The sequence below is a fragment of the Choloepus didactylus genome, chromosome 1 (assembly GCF_015220235.1).
Source record: "Choloepus didactylus isolate mChoDid1 chromosome 1, mChoDid1.pri, whole genome shotgun sequence".
Lineage (NCBI taxonomy): Eukaryota > Metazoa > Chordata > Mammalia > Pilosa > Megalonychidae > Choloepus > Choloepus didactylus.
In genome coordinates this window covers 221,509,662-221,532,770 of record NC_051307.1, presented here as the reverse complement: position 1 = coordinate 221,532,770, position 23,109 = coordinate 221,509,662, and the positions used below count along the sequence as shown (strand labels likewise).

Below are 23,109 nucleotides of genomic sequence, written 5' to 3'. Positions count from 1 at the left end.
TTGCCAAGTAGTGCTATAGTGTGCTAAGGTCACTCTGGGTAGAATTAGTGACAGTTATTTAAATCAAAGGTTCCCAAGCCTAGCTGTGCATCAGAACCCACTGTGAAACTTTTAAAACCCTTACCTCTGAGTCTAATTCCTGGGATTTTGATTCATTAAGTCTGGATTTCTGAATTATTAAGAAGCGCTACAGGTGATTCTAATACTGCTCAGCTCTGGACCATGGAAACCACTGATTTAAGTGATACACACACATGGGTCTAATATTAAAAAAAAAAAAATAGTGAAGTCTGCAGCCAGGATGTATTCAGCTTCCCTAATTTGGTCCCCAACTTTATAATAGAATAAAGCAAATTAAAATAAAAATATAAGCTAAGGTCTAGTACTTTATTTGGTAAGTATAGATTAGGGAATAAATAGATGTCATATATGCTTTTTATGAAGTTTTTTGTTTCCACATCTGTTTCCTTTCCGTGGCTTGGCTCAGTATGGGCACTGGGTGTTCAGGACACAGAGGGAATTCAGTAAATGTTTATGGAATATAAGTTTGAATGTGAGAAGAAGCAAAGAGTGTTACCTGCTGGATGTTCTTTTCATTGTAGACAGCAGACACACTCTCTGTTCATCATACCCAATGGTGACACTAACATCTGTGTTATAAATGGGTATATAGTTTGTGATACTAGTATTTCTTAAGATGTTCAATGTGACGACTAGGTCATTAAGGAACAGTATTCCATGAGTTCATGGAAGGACACTTTGCCAAACCATTCCTAGTCTCATTCTTCTTCCAGTGAGGGACAGGTCTGCAAACATGTTATACGGAACATGTCTAGAATGCTAGCTGGGAGACTCACTGACTAGAGATTTTGGGTAGCTACCAGTCCAGGCCAGGCCTTTGTGCTAGTCGTGGATGGTCTTTGCACATTGTAGGAAGGTAGGTCAGATGCTCAGGACTGTATCTCTGAAAACTGCTCTCATTTCTGTTTTCTCTTCCACAGCTTGTACAGTCTTAGGTGCCCCACATTGCCTGGATGTTGCATTTGTCCTCCAATTTCCTTGGCTGAATTACTTCCACCTTGTTCTTCCTGCTGAAACTCTACTTCAGGGCAGTTCTTAGATGCTCTGCGATCTTATGACATCAGAAACATCTTCCTGTTTCTTGCCCAAAGCATGTTGCCCATCATAACTAACTGTTTTGCACATAAGGCAGGTTGCTTATGGAATGGGGCAAAGGGAAAGACATAATGGCGTGAATGGCAAACCAATGAGGCAAAGACAGTGGGAAGATGGATTATGATTATAGAGCTGTGTAAAGCCAAGAAAGATATGCAGATATGGTTGTGGCCTTAGCAGCAAAAACCACTAGTTGTTACCCAATATCAGGGCTCCCCTTCTTCCTGAAAAAATAGAGCCCTGATTTTAAAAATTTATTTATTACTCTATTTTGAAATAATTAAAAACTTATGAAAAAGTTCCAGGTACTATACAGACAACTCCCATATCCCTGTCACCCAGATATCCCACCTGTTTACATTTGAGAGCAAGCTACAGACATGATGCCTCAGCACTTCTAAACCTTCTGGTGTGTTTTTCCCAAAAAACAAGGATACTCTCCTACATCATCACCAGCCCTCCCAATCAGGAAATCAGTGTTGATATATGACGGCCATTCGTATTTTCCCAACTGTCCTGACAGCGTCTTCTTTTCTGATTCAGGATCCCATTCCGGAACACATGTTGCATATAGTTGCAATCTCTGTTCAGTCTCTGCCACTCTGGAACATTTCCTTCTTCTTTCCCTGTCTTTCAAATCCTTGGAGCTTAGGAGTTCCAGCAATTCCTTCTTTACAATGCTTCTCAATCTGGGTCCCCCTAATGTCTTCTCAGGGCCAGATGTAGGTCCTGCATTCTTGGCAGAAATGCCACAGAAATGATGGTCAGCTCTTCACAGTTGACCACATCGGGAGCTATGTGACCCATTCCCCCACTGGTGTCTGCCAGGTTTCCACCATAGATTTGCCATTTTCCCTTTGTAATTGAGTAGAATTTCAGGGGAAGGTATTCGGAAATTACACCAATATGTTCCTCATCTGACCTCCACCTGCAGCCTTGGCTTTCATTAACAACTCCCACCTGACTCAACCCATCTCTGTGAAAGTTTGCCAATTGGATTCTCATTTCCATCATTTGTTTTACTTTTATTATTTGGATTCTACTGAAAGGAAGAGATTTTCCTTCTGCTGGCTTGCTTAGTTAGTTGATTAATTAATTAATATCAGGAAGGGGGCATAAATTCTTATTTTATTCAATGGATTATTTTTCTTTACTAAGTCTTTTTGACATGGCTTCATTGTGTCTTTCAGCATTTCCTTACTTTCTGGGATGATATGTTCCAGGTTCAGCTTCTTTTTTTCATCCCAGTCCTGGGACAACAAAAAATTTTCTCTTAGATACCCTGGTTCTTTTTAATAGAGATGATATTTGGAAACCAAGATTTGGGTTCTTAGTTGTTGTATTAGTTAGGGTTCTCTAGGGAAACAGAATCAATGAGAGGTGTCTCTGATTATCAAATTGTAAAAGTGACTCACGCAACTGTGGGTATGCACGAGTCCAAATTCTGTAGAGCCGTCAATGAACTGTCAACTCCAAGGAAGATGTCCAATGAACTCCTCAGGAAACGAACCGGCAACTTCCATGAACTCCTCAGGAAATGAACTGGGATCTTCGACGAACGTGTTCGATGAACTCCTCAGGAAACAAACCGGCAACTTCGACGAACTCCTCAGGAAATGCTTCACTGGGCAGCCGAAGAAGAAGTGAAGGTCCTCTATCTGTCTTGCTTATAAGTCTTCAACTGATTAATTGGATCAAATCCAGCCAATTGCATTCTCTCATTGTGGAAGTCATGCCCTTTGATGAGTCATCAGTCACAGCTGCAGTCAGTTGACTGATGATCCAATAAACCAGCCTGTTGGTTTATCAACCAGCCTCAAACATCCTCACAGCAGTTGTTAGGCCAGTGTTTGCTTGACCAGACAGCTGGGTCACCTGGCCAAGTTGACACATGAACCTAACCATCACAGTTGTGCTCATTATTATTGAGATATCATTACTTTCACATGCACAGTGTGTGTGTGTGTGTGTGTGTGTGTGTGTATACACACATACAAATACATAAGGTATATGAAATACTCATTTGTTCTACTCTACATAGCCATATTTGTATGCATACACATGCACTGTAACATTTCTTTGTCTATGTTATAAAAAATGATTATGTTTACAGTGATACCTCCAATTCCAATCCTACATCTCAGGGTTCTTTCTAGCCTTCCACATTTCTGTGTTTGGAAATATTTCCTCCAAAAGTGAGAAACCTGGTTCTCATTACCCTTTTTATCTACTTATTTCCTCAATCACTTTAAAATAACTAACCAATATACCAGTTTCCCAACTACATTGTTTCTTTTGCCTGCTACCCTCACTCCTTCCAGCATCTGTTTTGGGGTGCTGTCAGGTACATGACTGACAGGTCTCTACAAGGCACCCCCTAGCTTCCTCATTGCCCATGTCCTTGAGCTCCAGCAGGCATGCCACCAGTATCTTCGTGACACCCCCTTTCTCCCCTTCTGCCCTCCTGTCCTTGGGCACCAAACACCCCTCAGGATTCCACCAAGTACATGGCTGTCTGGAATAAAACTATAGTGTACCTTCCTGTGTAGCTGATGAGGACTTCTGACTGAGTCATGGCCCGTGACAGCTAGTCTGACCATGAAGTGGAAGTGATATGTTGAGGGACCATGATGACCGTGGAATGGTGACACCAGCCCCAAACAACTCATCTCTGGACTTCATGTGGGAGAAAAATAAATGTCTATCTAATTTACAATTTTTAAATTTATTATTTTAAAATTCTGGTTCCTTGGCCACGAGCCAATTCCTAACTGATACCTCTGCTAGACAAGAAGAAAATGAAAACAATTCTAAATTCAGTCAGGCAGTAAAGATACTCTTAAAGGAAGCCAGCACCCAATTTATTGAGGTAGAGCAAGGGTGCTAAATTTAGTCTCCCTAAATCAAATGACAAAATTTATAGAAGTTTTAAAAGAAATACAGTATGAGGGATCTCATGGAAAGGCATTATAGTACTTAAGCAACAAGAAGTCAACTGAAATTCCCAAAAACTTGAAAAAAAAGAAAAAAAGAAAGGCATGAATCCAACCTACCCCAGTAAGTAAGTGAAAGTGGTAACTGCAGTCTTATAGAGAGGCTGGCTGACTTCTGTCTGCTCAAATCTGATGGAATTCAGCAGAATTAGGTGGTGGTATAACCTGAGTGAACCCAGGGATGGAGGCCTAAAGACCACCATGTTTGGGGGTCCCCATTTGTCCAGCAACCGTTAAAAATAGTTGCAACCTCTATATGAGAAGCACATGAACAATCACTCCTATCCTGGATATCTATAACATGGGATTTAAAAAGTGTTCCTTAGTGGTTATGCTTCTTTTAAGCTCAGGAAGGTTTAGAATTTCATATACAGATGATGAAGTTCCCGAAACCCGTGTGAATAATTCTTATCAATTTTTAATTATCTGCATACATTTTGTGGTTGATATGCTTGTAATGTTCAAAAGAATCTGGTATAGTAAAGTAACTAACGCATTAGACATTGATTCCACTTTAATATGTTTAATTGAGTAATTGATGTTACTCTTGTGATTTTTCTGTTGAAAGATTTTTGACAAAGATTATAAGCAATATTGTAATGCTTTTAAAGTTCCCTGTGTCTTTAATGTCATTTGTTAGGGAACTGGTGCAGTTTAGTACTTGGGAAGGTTTTGCTTATTGGCTCAGGCAATTGAAGTGCTTAAGAAAAGAAATGTGTATATTAAATTTGTAAATGCAATTTGAACCATTAAATTTGTAAATTAAACTAATTTCTTAAAGGGATTTTAGTGTGTCCAATTTGAGTTGTTTGAACCTTAATCAAAAGCCCCCCTTGAATGTTACAATTTTAAATTTATAGGTGGAATAAGATTTGCAAGCTAAACTCAAAGGCTTATAAAAAATGAATTTTTAAAAAAGTTGTCACCTTACTATAGAAAATACTTAATTTAAAACCAAAAGTAGATTCTTCTTTGCAGAAAAGACCCCCTCAGACTCCAAAATACATCAACATGGGAATGTCTGCCTGCTGCAGTGGCCATGACTGAAGATCCGTAATGGGCAAGGTTGCAGTCCTAGCAGGAGCTGAATGCCAGGCAGGATGCCACCGCCCAGTCCTGGTGACAGTGCCAGCGCCCACATGGCGAGGCTGGGGGGTGTCAGCCTCAGCTGATGAGCAGCTGCCCTGGGCAGCAGGATAACATCCACGTGCCTCCTCTTGGTCTGGATGGGAGGTGTGATAGAAAAACCCTGGGCTGAAGGGCAGACCCCTCAATAGTCATTTAATGTCTTTTGAACATATTGAACATGTCCTTCTAAATTATGGGATATATTGGGAGGGTTAGAGATAATAAGATATAAAGCACCCGTATATTACCTGTCTCCTAGCAGTGGCTCAAACAACAGTGGCATTTGTTAGAGGGAAATGATGAGGCTGATGGGTTAGCTCAGGAACCATTTGGAGCCAAATTAGAGGGCTTAAGGCATTACAGACATTAGTAGTTCACATTAATCAGTCACCTACTATGTTGCCAGGTATTGGACAAGGACTTTACATGGGTTGTGTCCTTGAATTCCCACAACACCCCCTTGGTGTATTTAGTATTATTGTCACCATTTTAAAGATGAAGAACCTGAGGTTTAGAGCAGTTAAGTGGCTGTTCCAGTTTTACCTAAGTAAAAAAGTAGAACCAGAATTTAAATTGAAGAAATCTAATGCTAGATCGAGTGGACTCAACCTACACAGTCTTGCATTTGTATGTTGTAGACACCTGAGCCTTAGCAACAGGGCTCTGGAGCAGGTAGGGCCAGCCTCTGTGGAGTTTAACTTAAGAGACTTGCTCTCTGAGTATCATACCCCATATTTGGATTGCTGTCTATACATGCATAACAAAAGTGCTGAGGTAATACAGGAATGGAGCAGGCTTTGTGTTATTACAAGATGATCAGGTATATTAAATCTCAAAAACATTTGGTTTTGTGAACAATATAATGAATTGCCCTCGAAGCTGTTAATATGTGTGATCTTACCCTTCATAGAGCTCAGAACGCTAGGCTCGTTGCCACTGCTGTCATCTTTTCTCCTACTGAGTTGCGCAGCCAGTTACCCCAGAAGCCGTCCTCAGGAATTCTGGACAGTTTCGAAACTGGGTAGTTTGCCTTCAGCGTGACCACTGTCACCGCAATCCCCACTCCCACCCCCACCCCCTGCAACCTTTCCCACTCCCCAAACTTGAATCAGCAAGGATAATAAGCAGCCATGCTTAAGTGGCATGGGCGGGGCTTCAGCTCCTGCTGGATACTGTGTTCCTTAATTTACAACTGTGTGATCTGGGGTAAGCGACTATTGCCTTGACTTTCAGTGTCCTGCAGAAGGATGATGTGCCGATTCAATGAGATGAGGTGTGTAAAGTGCTTTGAACAGTTCTTAGTGCAGTTCATACCGAGTACGTGGTGTCTCTGAAACAAAACAGCCCCACCCACAAGAATAACAATAAGAGCAACGGCAGAGTAATACCAAAGCACAGAGAGCCATGTGTCCTAACTCCTGTGTACAAAACGCCACCCGAGCTTTGGTGTCTCGCGTGCTTCAAGCTCAGTTTCCCTCCCCATCAGGCTGCCATGGGGCTGGGGAGACCCCAGCATCAGTGTCGGGGGAAGGAGGCCCTTTGCCAGTACAAGCCTCAGCCTGCTAACGAGGCCGCAAGTGAAGCAGCTCCAGATGGAGTCAAGGGATGTGTCCTCTACCAAGAACGCTGGCGGATGGGCCCGGGCCATTTGTGCCAGGTGACAGCCATGGAGATCAAAAGGGAAACGGGCAAAAAGAAAGGAAACCCGCAGGTGTTGAAACTAAACAAACCATGATAAAGTAAATATAAGCATGGTGGGCATTTGTGGCAGGGGCATTGAAGCTGGGATCCAGAGATACTCATTTTACTCACAAAAGTGATAATCCATCCAGCAGAGGGGGGTGGCAGGGCTGTGCTAGAGGTCTGCAGAATTTGAGCTGCTCTTGAAGCATCTAACCTTTATAAATTTGATATGAACTGGTGTGTTCTCAGCAACCATGAGCACATTTTATTTATCCTTTATGAATGACTGGAAAATGTAAGACAAAAATATCATGTATTCTTAACACTTGTAAAAATCAGTGATGATAGATTTATTATAAAAGTTATTTTTCCCAATGGACAGTATATTCATTGTTATTGTCACCATCTACTATTTACTTGATATTTTTGATGTGCCAGACATTGCATTAAATATTTTACATGGATTTTCCCTCCCTCACTTAATACTTAAAAGTAACTCTAAAAGATAAGGACTGTGTTAACCAGCTTCATTTTGTAGATGAGAAAATTGAGGCTCGGTTACCTGGCCACGGTCACTCACCTGGCTAGTTAGGGGCAAAACCTGAGTTCTGATCCAAGGCTGTCTGACCCAGTGTTCATGAGTTTAACCACTACACTCTAACCACTTCTGGTACATTTGCTTCTGTAAGAGGGACCTAAAAGGGATGGTGAATCTGTGTACATAGAAAGGAGATAGCTTTAATAATTAATTCCCCTTGTATATTTTAGCATCCTGTTGCTGGAGGGCACCTCAAGAGGGAGCTCCACCCCTTTATGTTACACAGAAACGGGTCCAGAGAGGTGTAGTGACTTGTTCTGAATCTCACAGGGACAAATCTTCATGTCACTTGCATGGATCAGATGCAGCTAATACTGGCAAGTGCAGATGCATGTGCCCCCAGGCCCAAAGAAATCTTTGGCTGGCTTTGAACACAAGGATTAGCTGCTGAATTAAAAAGTGGCCACATTTTGTTCCTGTTCCTCCATTTTAAGTTATGTCTTCTGTAGGACTTAAGAAGTTGTGTTGAGCCAATACAGCTAATTGGCAGCATTCCATATACACTCAAGCACCTGATTTTATCTAATATACAAATAAGCTCATTTTAGAAAGAACAGTTTCTTCTGATGTACAGAAATAATATCTGTTCCTTGTAGCAAATTTTCAGAGAAGAAGAAAAAATTATCTATAATCTCTTCTACCCTGTGAAATAACCAGAGTTAATACTTTGGAATATTTCATTCCATATTTATCTTCAGTATACATATTACATGTATATATGTACATATAGTTAGTGGTACATTTTGGATATAGCAAGCATTTCCCCCCACTTAGCAATATATTGTTAACATCTTACCAGGTTAAATAAGCATATATTTTATTTAAATCTGAAAATAGTTTTTGTATGATTATAAAAGACATGAAGAGTCATTGTAAAAAAAATGCAGGTAATATCAAAACTATAAAAAAGGAAGTAAAAAGCACTTGAACCCCCACTTTTAGATATGCACTGTTAATGTGCGCTTTATATCACTTCAGACTTTTTAAAGGCATTTATAACTGTATTTTCTAGATTTTGCAAAAAGAAATCAACTCTAGTTTTAATACAGATCTGTTTTGGCTTTTATCTTCTAAATGCTTTCTGGTGGTTTTCTTTCAAAAATCCTGCAGGCTTATCAAAAGTCCGGAGTCCCACGATGTTAAGCTTCAGACAGGTGACAGTGACAAGTGATAGCACAGAAAACCTTTTGGTTAAAGATAGTGATTTTCATCACTCCATCACTTAAGCAGTGGACCGTTGCTCCAAGCATCATCCTGGCTTTTCTGGAAGTTGACAATATCCCTAAGAAAATTCAATTCCCTACAAAATGGAGTAATCATACAAAAGTACCAGGGCATGTATGGTGGGAAGAATCACCTTTGCTGCAGGTATTATTGATCATTTCCCCCAAGTTAACAAAATATTGCTTTGGTAAAAATGCATGTTTTAAAATAGTTGTTTCTATTTTCAAAAAGTTATATATGCTCATAGCAAAAATTTTCTTTTGAAATCAATGTTTTGCGTATTATTGACTCTGTGTGATTTAGGAATGGTTTTCAAACAGAATTCTGATCTGGAGGTACTGGTAGTGGTGGAAGCGGCTTCTTTTTTTTGCACACCCTTTAGTAGTCACCTGTCTGTTGGGTGCCTATTATATTCCAGGCATTGGGCTTTATTATATTTAGTTGCAGTTAAAGAAATGTGTTAGAGACGTGAGATTGTCATTGACAATGCTGTTCTATTTAGATATTTTGTCCTAGGGAATATCCTTGTGTGCCAGTTTGAATGTATTATGTCCCCCAGAAAAAGCTATATTCTTGGATGCAGTCTTGTGGGGCAGACGTTTTGGTGCTGATTAGATTTCTGTGGAGATGTGACCCACCCAACTGTAGGTGATAACTCTGATGAGCTATTTCCATGGAAGTGTGACCCCACCGATTCAGGGTGGGCCTTGATCAGTGGAGCCATATAAATGAGCTGACGGGCAGAAGGAACTCAGTGCAGCTGTGAGTGACATTTTGTAGAGGAGCTACAGCCAAGAAGGGACACTTTGAAGAATGCACAGGAGCTGAGAGAGGAGCTGCAGGTGATGGGACAGTTTGAAGACAGCCGTTGAAAGCAGACTTTTGCTCCGGAAAAGCTGTGAGAGGAAAAATGCCCCAAGAGCAACTAAGAGTGACATTTTTGAGGAACTGCAGCCTAGAGAGGAACGTCCTGGGAGAAAGCCATTTTGAAACCAGAACTTTGGAGCAGACATCAGCCACGTGCCTTCCCAGCTAACAGAGGTCTTCTGGATGCCATTGGCCATCCTCCAGTGAAGGTACCTGATTGTTGATGTGTTACCTTGGACACTTTATGGCCTTAAGACTGTAACTGTGTAACCAAATAAACCCCCTTTTATAAAAGCCAATCCATCTCTGGTGTTTTGCATTCTGGCAGCATTAGCAAACTAGAACACCTTGTAATACGGTCTCCAAAACAATAATGCTATTTCTTGATTGGGATTTGAGTTACACAGTATATGCTTTTGTCAAAACTCATTGAATTGAGTTTTGGACATTTCTCTATAGGTAAAATTTACCTCCTCCAGAAAGAAACTGTAAAAAAATATTGAACTCTACTTATTGATATGCCTGCTACAGAGTTTAATGGTAACTGTACTGATTGCAACTTTTTTGAAATGCATGAAACAATGAGATGGTTTGTGATGGATGGAAAGAATATTTGATAAAGCAAATAAGGCACAATGTTAACAATCTGGGTAGTGGTGTTGTGGATGTTTACAGTACTCATCATTCAGCTCTTCTGTGTGATTGAATATTTTCTTAATAAAATATAAGGAGTAGTGATGAGGCTGTATGTGGGGGGTTTAAAAGCTGAGGGGATTAAAAGCACAGTCACTAGAATGATCCTTCTGGGTTAAAAATACCGACACTACTTGCTAATTGTGTGACCCTGGGAAATCTGCTTAATTAACCTCAAATGGACTGTTTGTTAAATGGGGATAATGTATACACTTAGCACAAATCTTATTCCACAGTAAGCGCTAGCAAACACTGCGATTATCACTTCACGGTGCTGAGGAAGTGATGATAATAAGCAAATGAACATGTGCCAGGAACCCTCTTTTTGTCCTTTTCAGGGGGATGATGCAGTCTCATCCCCCATCATACTTCTGTGCCCTTCAGTAGAAACTTCCACTGTACAGAAGGCATGAGGGACGTGATTAGCAAAACTGGAGCGTGGCTTCATTAAGTTGACAGAAGCCCTCCCTGGCTCCGTGGATCCCCCCCTGTGCGGCATATCCTTTGAACCAGAAGGGCCTTCAGAGGAGAGCTGGCATCTGCTTTGTTCGACACCTTAGCATTTCCTAGTCAATGTTCATTTAGTTGATTCGTAAAAATTGCTTCCTTTGCATAAGTTTAGGACATCTCCTTTTGAGAATTATCCTGCTTTTAGCTTTTTTTGACAGGTGTTTTGAGAAAAACTGTTCTGGAGTAGCAAGAACTCCCTTTGCCTCCACTCAAATCTTGTTTATGCATGAGGACAGACAGCTGCAACCTCATGCTGAGCAGCAAAGAGAAAGGTCAGAAGTCTGAAGAGGCTGCAGCTGGGTTTAAGGACATCAGTATTGGGGAATATGAAAGGAAACTATTTCAGGTAATTGTCTGAATGTCCTGTTTGCTTCTGGATATCTGATACAATGTTGCTAGACACTAAGTTGGAAATACTAAAAACCTATGGTGTTGAGGGAGAGTTTGGGGAGTAAAACAGGTACTGGCCACCTTCTGAAAAGAGAGTGAGCTTTTAGTGGGTGGGAGAAGTAGATTTAGATGCAGGTTTTCTAGCTGTGACTATGAAATGTGAGTCTTGGGCATAAATTTCCCATAATAATTGTAATTTCAAAGAGTATCTTCATATAGGACTGTTAGGTTATCAATATGAAACAGGACTTGATTTCTCTGACACATTAATGCCATTGGAGAACGATTTAAAAGCTACCTGGATTTTCTCTTAGTTTTACCAGATATGGATCCTAGCTTTTGATTAGTTTCTTGTGCTGTTTTGGGTGTTGCAATTCCAAAGTCAACTCAATTTTTTTTTTCCCTAAAGAAGTGAAATACACATCAGCTTGTTAATTTCTCAATTTCCTGTTTATAACACTTGATCTGGCTTCTCCCAATGTGAATTCTAGTTCAAGCTAGGCATTTAAAAAAAAAAAAAATAGATGTAGAAAATCCCCCAAAAGACTGTGCTAGCTTGATTACTACAAACATAACCAGAAAAGTTGTTTTGAAAACAATCCAAGGAAATAGATGCAAGTTTCGTGGCTTCTGAGGTCAGGTGTAAAGCAGATTGATGATGAATGTCCTGTTTCATAGGGATTTACATGTATAAGTCTTTATTTGGGACAGGTTCTGGGGGCAGGGTGTGATGGAAGGTGAGAAGTGAGGTCATTGCTGATCTCTCTTACTTGAAACTGAAGTTAGTTATCTCAGATATTTTTGAACATGCAGAGTAAATAACTTTGGAAGCATTGCAAGGAAGGAGGTAGGAAGGAAAGAAAGGAGGGAAACCAACCAAAAAAGCTGGCATAGAGAAAAAGGAAAAACTATTTCTCAGTCTTTGAAAGGCAAATGAACATAAATTCATTCCAGTTTACTGAGATTACACAGTTTCATCCTTCAGGATGCCATGTAAAGTCCCCTCTGTGTTTAACATTCAAGCAATAGACTTAGATTTCAGACACAATGAATGGATCAGGACAGGCAATAAAAGAGCAAGACATTGCAATTTAAAACTCAATGCTATTTGAAGGCAACATAACAAATTATGCTGGACCCCAGTAGATGTGTGTATCATGGTAAAGTGGTTCTGAGGTCTTTCATCTCTCATGTGGTAGGTCATTCCTGGCTTCTACTTAACTCCATTGTGTCATCAACCACTTTACTACTTTAAAGTGGAAAATAAAATCCACCTGGGTTCCTTTTTATGGCAACATCATCAAGCAGTTGTTCAGAACTCTGTATTTCCTGTATTCGGAATTCTAGCAGATTTCAAATGTGGAATGTATGTTTGTCTGCATATTGGAGGTGGGATGGATATTAACTTTGTTATTGCTACTAACAAATAATAACTAAACAACTGGTTAGTTTGAAACTCTTGGACCCCTTGGGGAACTTTCATAGGAGCCCTGTTTGAGAGTTAGGTTAACTAGATAGGGGGTTGTTTTCAGATCCCCATGATAAAATTATTAGAGATCTTAAAAGCACTTAAGGGTAAAATATCTAAATTTAATGACAATAAATGTGTGCGGTTTTTTTCCCCCTTATTTCTAGGCTGTTCTTGATTATAGAGAGATAAACATAGAGGTTTTCTGAAAATCTGAAATAACACATTTATGTGATTTGTAGTGCTGAACCCTGGTGTGCTTTACTGGTTTATTTGAAATGATGCTATAGTGACTTCTAATTTAAATAGTTAACTGAGAGAGCCAAGCGAATATAGATAGAAAAGCAAAGTAGCCTTTCTTAGATGTTTATTCCCTTGCCTTTGTTCCCCAGCCTTATCTAGCTAGAAAACCCTAAGCTCTTCTTCATGCCTCTGACCCAGCACTCTTCTTATCGTGGCTCCTCTGTACCCACTCCTGCCCAGTTTGATACCATTACTTTCTCCAACTGTACTTTGTTTTTATGTTTATTATAACATTAATTTTTTTATAACTTTGTTTATGTGTCTGTTTCTTCCAGTGGATTTGAAGTTTCTGAGAGGTGGTGATCGTGATTTTTTTTTTCAGTCTGTGAATTCCCACATAGTAGGTGCTCATTACACATTTTCAATGGGCAAAACATTTTTCTCCCACTCTCGATTTTCTTGCCTGACACTTCAGGAGGTCATGTTATTAGATATTGTATGTGTTTTCTGAAGCTGTCTTCTTAAGGTCCCTTCAAATATAGGCATCCCTGACCTAGTATAATACAAGTATAAAAGCTTATATATAAAGGACATTAAATTTGCATGACAAACTACTATGAATAACTGCTTACGTTTATCTCACTTTCTAAACTTTTTCTTTTTTTATTTTTATGATAACACATAACTGCAAAAAAAGAAATTTAAATCAATACTAAGAAAATATATAAGGCTGTATCCATGTGATGCCACTCTGCCTCCCACTCCCAGGAAAACCTCTGTTAAGAGTTTGGTTATTGTTCATCTAGATTTCATTATGACTATGTAGCTATTCACAAATGTAAGTTTTTTGTTTTTTTTTTAACACATTAATTGTTAATCATTCTTTTAAAGCTTCTAGTATACCTGGGGCATTTTTGTGTGTTCATACATAAACATATTTAATCATTGTTAATGGCTATATATTTTATTATTTCATTATATGGATACATAAAATTTATTTTTCCATTCACAAATGTCCAAATATTGATGGATTAGATTGTTTCTTTTCTCTCGATATTATATTGCGATTTTTATATTGCAGTGAAAAATCCTTATTTCTGTAGTCAGTTTTCATAGAAGTTGGGTTTTTCTACCAAAGGGTTTACTATGCGCATTCAGCAGGTGGGCCTCCTAATTATCCTAGAACATTCTAGGTTCTTCTTAACTGTTGTGAATTTTTCAGGAGCATGGAACCAAGTGTCCAGCCCTAATCTTTGGTTGACATTATTGGGCTCAGGAGTCTTGAGAGGGATTTTAAACTCAATCTGCAACTGGGAAGTCAGATATATATGGGCCTGTCTGGAGAATGGGACTCTCTAAGAAGTGGAACTGGCGAGAGAGGTGAGGACTTCCTGAAAGATGATCTCTGTGAGAGAAAGGACATGCCTGGGCAGCAGAGGGTGGAGCTCTGAAGGCACAGAAATTTCAGGTTTAGTTTGAGATTGTAAGTGTTGGAACCAGAGTCTTTATTGGAGAGCTTCTGTCCTCTGAAATGGAGACTGTGCTATTTAAAAAAAAAAAAAAAAAAAAAGCTGAATCATTAGGGGATCTGCCACTCTGCTTTAGGCCCCTCTCTGAAAGGATGCAACTCATGAGAAGCTGAAGGATCTTCCTTGACTGTGGCGTGGGAGAAGGACCCCAGTGTTGCAGCCTACAAGAGACTATCAGTAGATGGCTGAGCTAAGACTCAGCTATGTGAGATTGCAAATAACTCGATTGCATATGAGAACACCTTTTACCATTGGAGCATCTGAGAGAGGAATTGATTTGCATAAGAGAAAATATGAAAAAGATAAGATTGCTAATCAACAAGTAGGAGATCTCACATTATTAGCAATTTGGTTAAAAATGAAAGAAACAACTTTAAATGTGGATGCAATCAGACAATGTAAAGATTGCATATGCTTTTAAATTGATAGGCATTTCAGTTGCCTCTGAAAACAAACACTGCATGAGTTCATAGTCCCACCAACAGTCTATGAGAGTGCACACCCACCCATACCAGCTCTGGGCATTGACACCTTTCCTTCCCTTGTTCATCACTGGTTAAGATCAACCATGGAGGGCTCTTCCTTCAGATGTTTCACACCTGTGGTGGTTTATTAATTAATTAAGATGGAACTGTGTTTACCATAATCCCCCTCCCTGCATATTTTCAGGTTAGAATTGTCCAAAAGAAGAATTTGCACAAAACTTTGGGCTGCAGCCGTTACTGTCTGAAGTTCATTGAGATAGATGTGATGATAGACAGATGCAGAGATGCTGGCTGGTCCAGCATATCCCCACTCTGCACAGCTCCATGTCCAGCTGTTTTCCCTGACTGCTGACCCTGCTAATCAATACGGACTCAGGCCCATCGTGAGATGCTTGGCAACGAAGTCCCGTGTCCTTCTGCACAGCGCCTGCTTTGCCGTTGCATTTCCAGATCTGGATGTACTGGCTTCTCTGGTCTGCCAGTTGATGGTTTCTCTGACCCTCCAACCCCCACTTTCAGAACTTCCCTTTCTTAGCTCCTACCTCGATTGTATAAGGTCTAATGCCTATAATAAATCTCTTATCCATAACTCACAGTGGTGCTGCTTCCCTAATTGAACCTTGACTGAAACACATCCTTGTTTTGAAAATCAGAAAAAAAAATTAAATTAAATTAAAAAATGAGCTGCTCTAGCTAGTTTTCTTTTATCCTTCCTTCACTTCAAATGTACCACAAAACACAGCAGAAATGCTTTTGGTGTTCATAAATGCTTTTATTACCCCATGACTGTTTGCAGGATATGCCAAAGTTACAAATGTTATACAGGTATTTTTACTGGCAATGTAAATGAATCCATCCTGTAACCTGTATAAAACACAATACAGATTTCTTTTGGAAATTTCTCCTTCTGAAGAAAATAGTTTTCTTCTGAAAAGTTGTCATTTTTTCAAGTGGCTTCATTTGCAGAAGTGATTTGTTTAATGTCCTGTGGTTGCAATCTTATAATGTTGGAAATTCGTTGATTAGCTACAAGTGCTTGAATAAAGTCACATGGATGTTTTTGCGTTGACTGTTCTGTCCTTAAGCTTTCTTGTAGAAATATATCTTTTAATCTAATTGACGTAAGATTGGCTTATTAGTATTAAATTACATGAGAAGAACAAGATTGTATCTTGTACTGAGTAGTAACAGTAAGCTATTACAACTGGTTTGAGCCTTTCTAGAGATAGTTTTTATCTAGCTTTAAAAATTGTATCACTAACAAAGTGTGTAGTGATGGTTCTGAAAGCAATTAATAACATCACTGACAAGATCAGAAGAGTGGACTAATGTATCATGGATTTTAATGAGGCCTATAATGTAGTAATAAATGTACAATTCTTTATGACTATGGCAATATGAACAAACAATGATTTATCAAAATTTAATCTAGGAATCTTTATAGGGACTACAATTAAAATCATTCCCTTGAAAACATAGATGTGTTTTGTGTTAAGATAATATTATTATCTACTCTACAACTAGTAAGCGCTTCAAAAGTGGTGTAATTGTGCCCCTACAGCATCTGGAGTTATTTTGATAATGTAGAATTAGATATAATAATCAATAGGAAATTAAAGATTTAGTGGAATTAGATATAATAATCAGTAGGAAATTTAAGACTTAAAATTTATATCCATGAAAGGATTTCTTACTGTGAGATAGTGTCTCCCTGGACAACTTCCTATTTGTATACAAAATCCCTGTCCTAGAGATGTTATCCCATTTCCTTCTTTTATTTATATTTGTAAATCACTGTTTCCAACATGTGCAATTTAAATCTTCATTAGGTGTCATTGTGGTGGGGATGACAAGTAACCAGGATCTAGTTAGTATCTCCAATCCTAATTCAGTCAAGAGGATATGACCAGTGGTGAAATGGATTATTCTGACCCCTTGTATGGTTGAAATTCTCTTTCTTAAACTTGGGAAGCCCATGTCAGACAGATTGAAAGTTGGAATAATTGTTTCAGTTCCTGTGATACCATTGGGCACATGGAAAGAGTCATCACAATACCATCTTTTTCCCAGTGACCTAGTTGCAACTTCAGAAAATATAAATCCATCTTTAGGACATTTTACAGTAATGATTGAAGAAGCATAATTCTCATTTTTGAGTTTGGTTGCTAGGGTCATAATGAAAACATAGAAATTAGCTCATTTCGTTTAGGAAATTGGCACTTAGGCTTCTAATTTACTTCCCTGTAATTGTATGTTCTTTCTAAAGGTTCATCTTTCTATAATTTATTCTTTTGACTCTTCTCTTGCATCTTCCTTTCCCTTCTGCTTGCCTTCCAGTAGTAGGTAAATCTGAAATGCATTTTAACTTTCTCAAATTAGAAATTCAATCAAACCTCTTGAGAGGTGATCACTATGCTAGAAATTACACGATGCAATTGTCCTGAAACCTAGGTATTCCAATTTTTGCCCAGTCAGTGAACCACAGAAATGATAGTTCCCCAAACAAGTCCAGAGTTATTGAGTTGAAATAGATGATCACTATAGTTCTCATTTCACTGCTTTATCAGTGTACGTAGCACTTCATTTTGCATTTAGAAAAGTCTTATATTTTGGAAGAGAGCAATGCTGGTTAAAAACTAGGTTAATAATACAAATATTTGATTCATCTCTAAACTCTTTAAAAAGGTAATTGAAAATAATATATTCCTACCAATATTCTTGATTAACATTTTCAGATATTTACAGTGCTCCATTTGCAGTGTGGTTCTGACGAACTAGGCTCATGAACATTATTTTGCGTAAATGTTTTCAGAATGCCATCTGTAAAAAAAAGAGAGTGAACCAAATGTACAAAGCTTGCCTAATTAAAATGTGTCTTACTTATTCTATTTGGTTTGTGCTTCCCTTAATGAATTTGACTTATTTTCTTTTTTTTAGATTTAATAATCTTTCCAAGAACATTTATTACCCAGCATGGGACTACTGGGGGACTTTTAAAATTGGTATAACTGTTTTATTGTAGTTAGAATAACAGCTGTGGTAAAAAATGAAAGGAAAACATTTGGGAAAGCATTCTTTTGATGCAGCTGATAGAGGAAAACAAGGCCTTGGGGTGGGGTTTTGTCTAAACTTTCTAAATGGCCATAAATATTGTCCTTTTAAGTGATACGGTAGTTGAGGACCTTACATATTCATAAGTTGATCAGATCAGTCTCTTATAGAGTTTTTTCCTCCTAAAATGGATATACTAGATATTAACTCAGAGTCCAGTAATACAGCTATCAATGTTTAGGTGCAATCTATTTCCATTCAAAAAATCTGTGAGAGTTGCTGATTTTTTCTCTCTTCTTTTAGTTTGTTATCCTGAGAGTACAGTTAAATGTTCTTACATATTCAGACAAAAATTACATCTCTTGTATGGGATATTCTTTTGTAATTCAGTTTGGGAATAGAGGCAGGAGGTAACGTAAAAATCAAACAAATAAACCCCTGCAGAAATATTTGTGAGTTTTTGGAGAAATTAGATCTTGAAATAAAATGAAAACAGTGATATTAAGTGTGACTCAACTTGGTAAATTCTGATTGAAAGACAAGTTACTGTTCAGTAGGCTTTGGCCACTTAATTTTCAGGGACTTGAATAAATAACCACTGAATTAAATTGCTTTATGTGGGTTTCCCTCAAGAACATGCTTTAGTCTGGGCTGCTGATCTGCTATATTGAATTCATTTGAGACCTAACCAGAGGAGATGATTTAAATGAACTTATTTATGGCCCGGGGTATGAGCTGCAGAAGATGTCCATAGATTGGATCCAGTCTTTTCCTTTCCTTTTTTCCGATTGCCTCAATATATGGCTTCATAATCTCCTAAGCTCTCAGGTTGCTTGGCCACCAGCTAGATGGCAGGGAGTCCTTTGACATGTGGTTCGGTGGTGACAGGTGTAATTGACAACACTTCTTTGAGGATACAACTGTTTTCTGGTCTTGATGGCTCGTGACTAAAGCTGATGTAATGAAGTCTGCGTAGTGCCAATTAACAGTGCCCAATTAGGTATTTTGTCTGGCTTTCAAGTTTTGCTGATGGAAAGCTCTGACAAGAAGGCATCTCATTCTTCTGGATGAAAAGGGTATGACAAATGGTAATGGCTCTGGAATAATGGTTATCCTTTTAAAAGAATTTGAAATGGTCATTAAAAAAAAATTATTTGAGTAGACAGCAAAATGTATTTTTTTCCATTTGATGCCTTCAAAAGAGAAATAAGAAATCCCTTCCCATATATCATTTTTTTGGTAACTGCTGAAAATATAATGATAGCTATCATTTTTTGGCTTTTATTTAGATCATATTTTTTTATTGTGCAATATAACATGTATACATAGAAGAGATAAGTTTCCAAGTGCAATTTAACAAGTAGTTAGAGAGCAAATTTTAAAGAATGTTATGGATTACAGTTCCACAGTTTCAGTTATTTCCTTATTGTGAAATATAACATATATGCAAAATGATAATAACTTTCAAAGTACAATTTAACAAGTAGTTATATAGGAAATTTCCAAAAATGTTATGCATGACAGTACCATAGTTTCAGTTATTTCCTTATTGTGAGATATAACATATATACAAAAAGGGGATAATTTTGAAATTACAATTTAACAAGTAACCATAAAACAAATTTCAAAGAATGCCATGGATTACTGTTCCACCATTTCTGTTCTTTCCCGTCTAGCTATTCCAATACCTCAGCAATCAAGAAAAAGAAAATTAGATAGAGATTCAAGATTAAAAACTGCCATGTGTAGAAAAAAGCACTTTACCTACTATGTTTCATTTATTCTTCACATCATCATAACACTGTAGATTCCTGTATGAGTACCATTTTTATGAGCATGCTACTTTTACCTCTTCAAAGAAAGTGATAGGTGCAGTTGAAGATTTTAACCCAGTTCTGTAAAACTCCAATGTCCTTGGTCTAAACTGCTACCCTTATAGGCCTTAGCCTATATATGCAATAAATTCACTTTAATTTCTTCTTTTCCTGCTGAGTTTCTGATAATGAGCAGTGATTGTGTCTAGGCTTCCGCTTACTATGAAAGGAAGCGTTTCTTATAAGGCAGGTTTTGACTTATGTTGTGATGGCTCACCTTCAGAGCAGAAACTGTCCAGGAATGGAGAGGGCAGCAAAGAGAGTCTGTGTTTCTTGAGGAGAAGCGAGCCCTGCTTTTCTGACTGTAATAGAAGGAGCAAAGATAAGAGAAAGGAAGGCCAACCAATAAAGACAGTGAGCCGTGGCTCCCCATCACCTCTGAGAAAACCTTCTATGGCTTTCTCTGTTTGATCCTTTGTCTGTTTGCCTACACATGATGATGACAATGACAACCAGCAATAGCTTCAACACCCAACACATAAATGGAGCTCCTACTTACATGAGTGGTGGCAGGTACCATCACCTGTTAGCTTTGTAACATCTCTGCTCCAGTGGAAACAATCCTTTTGATTCCTTATAATATATACAGGTAATAAATGAACCTCTTGGTGGTGGCAATGGTCTTTATTAATAATATGAGTTTTCAGACCCTGGGATAAAACATTCACGTGCACCATGTCATTTCATTCTTCAAACAACCCTCATCATTTTATAATTGAGTAAAGTGAGGGTCAGAGACATTAATTAATTTGCCCAATGTTATACTTGTAGGTAAGGGATGAAGGCTCTATTGAAACCTGGCTCTGCAGATTCTAAACCTGGGTGCTGAACCAGAAAACTATTACTGCTTTATAGAAGATTATTTAATTTAGTTCTCTGCTTTATAGGAAGATGAATCACAGAGGATGCCAGCTGTGGCTGAAGACGTGCAATGTTTGGTCTGTTCAACATGTTTGATTTAGGTTTCCCTCCTTTCTTCCCTCCCTCCCTCCTTCCATGGCTGGGAGGGGAGTTCTGTTTGCTTCGAGACTGCCTTCTTTCTGTACTGCTTCACACACCTAGGTTTCCTGCCAAGCACATAAAGATATTTGAGTTTATGACTCTGGTCCAAAAGGTCAAGAATAGACAGTTCTTTCTTTCCTTGAGTGTGTTTAGAAACAAAGATTGCAAAACTACTTTCTACTGGGATGTTTTGTTACCTGCCAAATTTAAAATATATTATTTGCTTTTAGTTTTAATCCGTTTCCTCCTCCCTTACCCAAATCTATCGCTATATAGTGCAATTGTTTAGAAAGCTGTTGTTTTCCAAGAACACAGTTTTAAAGACTGCCTTTGCTTCTGTCTTTAAAACCTTTCCCCCATGTAATCCATTCTTCACTTTGGCAAGGCAATTGGCTGACAGGTAGTTAGTTCCTCTTGACTGACAGATTGGTGTCTCTGCCACATGGGAGTGTCATACACAGTAAAATTAATACTCTGAACGGGATTTATTTAGCATCATTTTTTGTCAGATTCAAAAGAGCAAGGGCACACATACCTTCCTTTCCGTTGGGATGGCTGATTATTAGCTGGTTAAACCATAGGAAGCATTTGAATGTCCTCAGTAAGCTAGCTGTGTATGTAGGCACATAGATGCTTTTGAGTTCTTTATGCCTTTTATTTTCAAAGTGGATTTGAGAGAGCTTTTACCAGTTGCTTCTGGAAGTTCTATATCATAACCATTTTCCTTGTTGACTTTTTTTTTTTTAAGGAATTTAAAATTGTCTGCTAACTCTGGATATTTCTTTTTCAGATGCAAAAGAAATTGTTTTAAAAGCCCAGATCTTAGCCGGAGGAAGAGGAAAAGGTGTTTTCAACAGTGGGTTGAAAGGAGGTGTTCATTTAACAAAAGAGTAAGTCTAGAAGTTTTAATTCTTGTTTTTTGGGCCAAGTTATTATGGAAAATCTTGTTCATAAGTGAAAGAAACCCTGAGAAAGGGGGTTATACTGGGAGTAGGAGCAGGACGCAGCAAGTAGAGGGAACTGATATGGGTAGAGGTCTCTGACAGTGGCCCATTTTTCCTCCTCCTCCCGTAAACGGATTTTCCTTCACTAGCTGGTGAAAGGTTGACACTCCTCTCCTAGACAATCAGTGAGTCATCATAAATGTTGGCAAAGATACCACTTACAAAATTAAATGCTACTTCCATAATATCACTCCCTATTCATGAACTTGCAGTGGTTCCTCCTTACCAGCAGCATCAGTTGTATGTAGCATCAGCTTTCTTATCTAAGCCTGTTTTTCAGCTTTATCTTACACTTTCCTCTCCTCCTTGTTCTTGCCACATTTGTCACATAACTGTTCATTATTTACTTTGTTAAATATTTACCCCTCTTCCTTGCCCCTGCATTGTTCATTACTTCCCAAATTACTCACTATCAGGTCTTTGTTATTTACTGAACTCCTACCTAAATATGTTATGCATTTCAGCATGGGTCGTTACTGGGACTTTAATTTATTTGGGGGATGGGTGGTGGAGGTAAGCAAGCATTTTCCATTTCATGTATTCATTCATTCATTCATTCATTCATTCATTCAGTTTTTTGTTCCTAGCCTCTATTCAGTATTAGGCACATAGCATATGAGCAGAAGGACCTACCAACTGAGAGTGGAGGTTCAGTGTGGAAATAATTATATATGGACTCTGCTTTTAAATAATTTTCAACATGGACATCAATTTTTTCTTTTTGTCTTTTTTCTCTCTCTTAGCCCTAAAGTCGTGGGACAGCTGGCTAAACAGATGATTGGGTATAATCTAGCAACAAAACAAACTCCCAAAGAAGGTGTGAAAGTTAAGAAGGTAATATGAATGCTTTTGGTCATTTTCTGTGTATATGTTAAAAAAAGAAAAAAGAGAATCAACTTCAGTTTTGGCAGAATCTAATGAAGCACTGCTGTTTGGCAAGGTGCCACTTTGTTAAACTTCATAAAATCTGTTTAGTATTTAGAATGGCTTTGAGGAGGAATAAAAAAAGGTTCTATAATATTAATATTATGTATTTTCATCTGCCTTTAGTAGAATTGGGCAGGGGTGGGTGACCAAAGCAGTAGCTTTCCTTTGCAGAGCACAGATTCATTCTGTTTAATGTTGAAAAGGGCTTGGTTTAATAGTCCAGTTCTTATACTCAGTGAAGGATATTCCCACCCCATCCTCAGC

General features: G+C 38.4%; 1 protein-coding gene across 3 annotated transcripts in view; it reads left to right on the top strand.

Moving 5' to 3' along the window:
* The window catches only part of SUCLG2 (succinate-CoA ligase GDP-forming subunit beta), a 302,213-nt gene that overhangs the window by 138,823 nt on the left and 140,281 nt on the right, over window positions 1-23,109 (top strand). For all 3 annotated transcript variants that reach the window (XM_037800053.1, XM_037800047.1, XM_037800036.1), the window contains exons 3-4: window positions 21,705-21,804; window positions 22,662-22,752. In XM_037800053.1, the coding sequence (XP_037655981.1) occupies window positions 21,705-21,804; window positions 22,662-22,752 (191 nt within the window). The remainder of the gene's footprint in view (window positions 1-21,704; window positions 21,805-22,661; window positions 22,753-23,109) is intronic.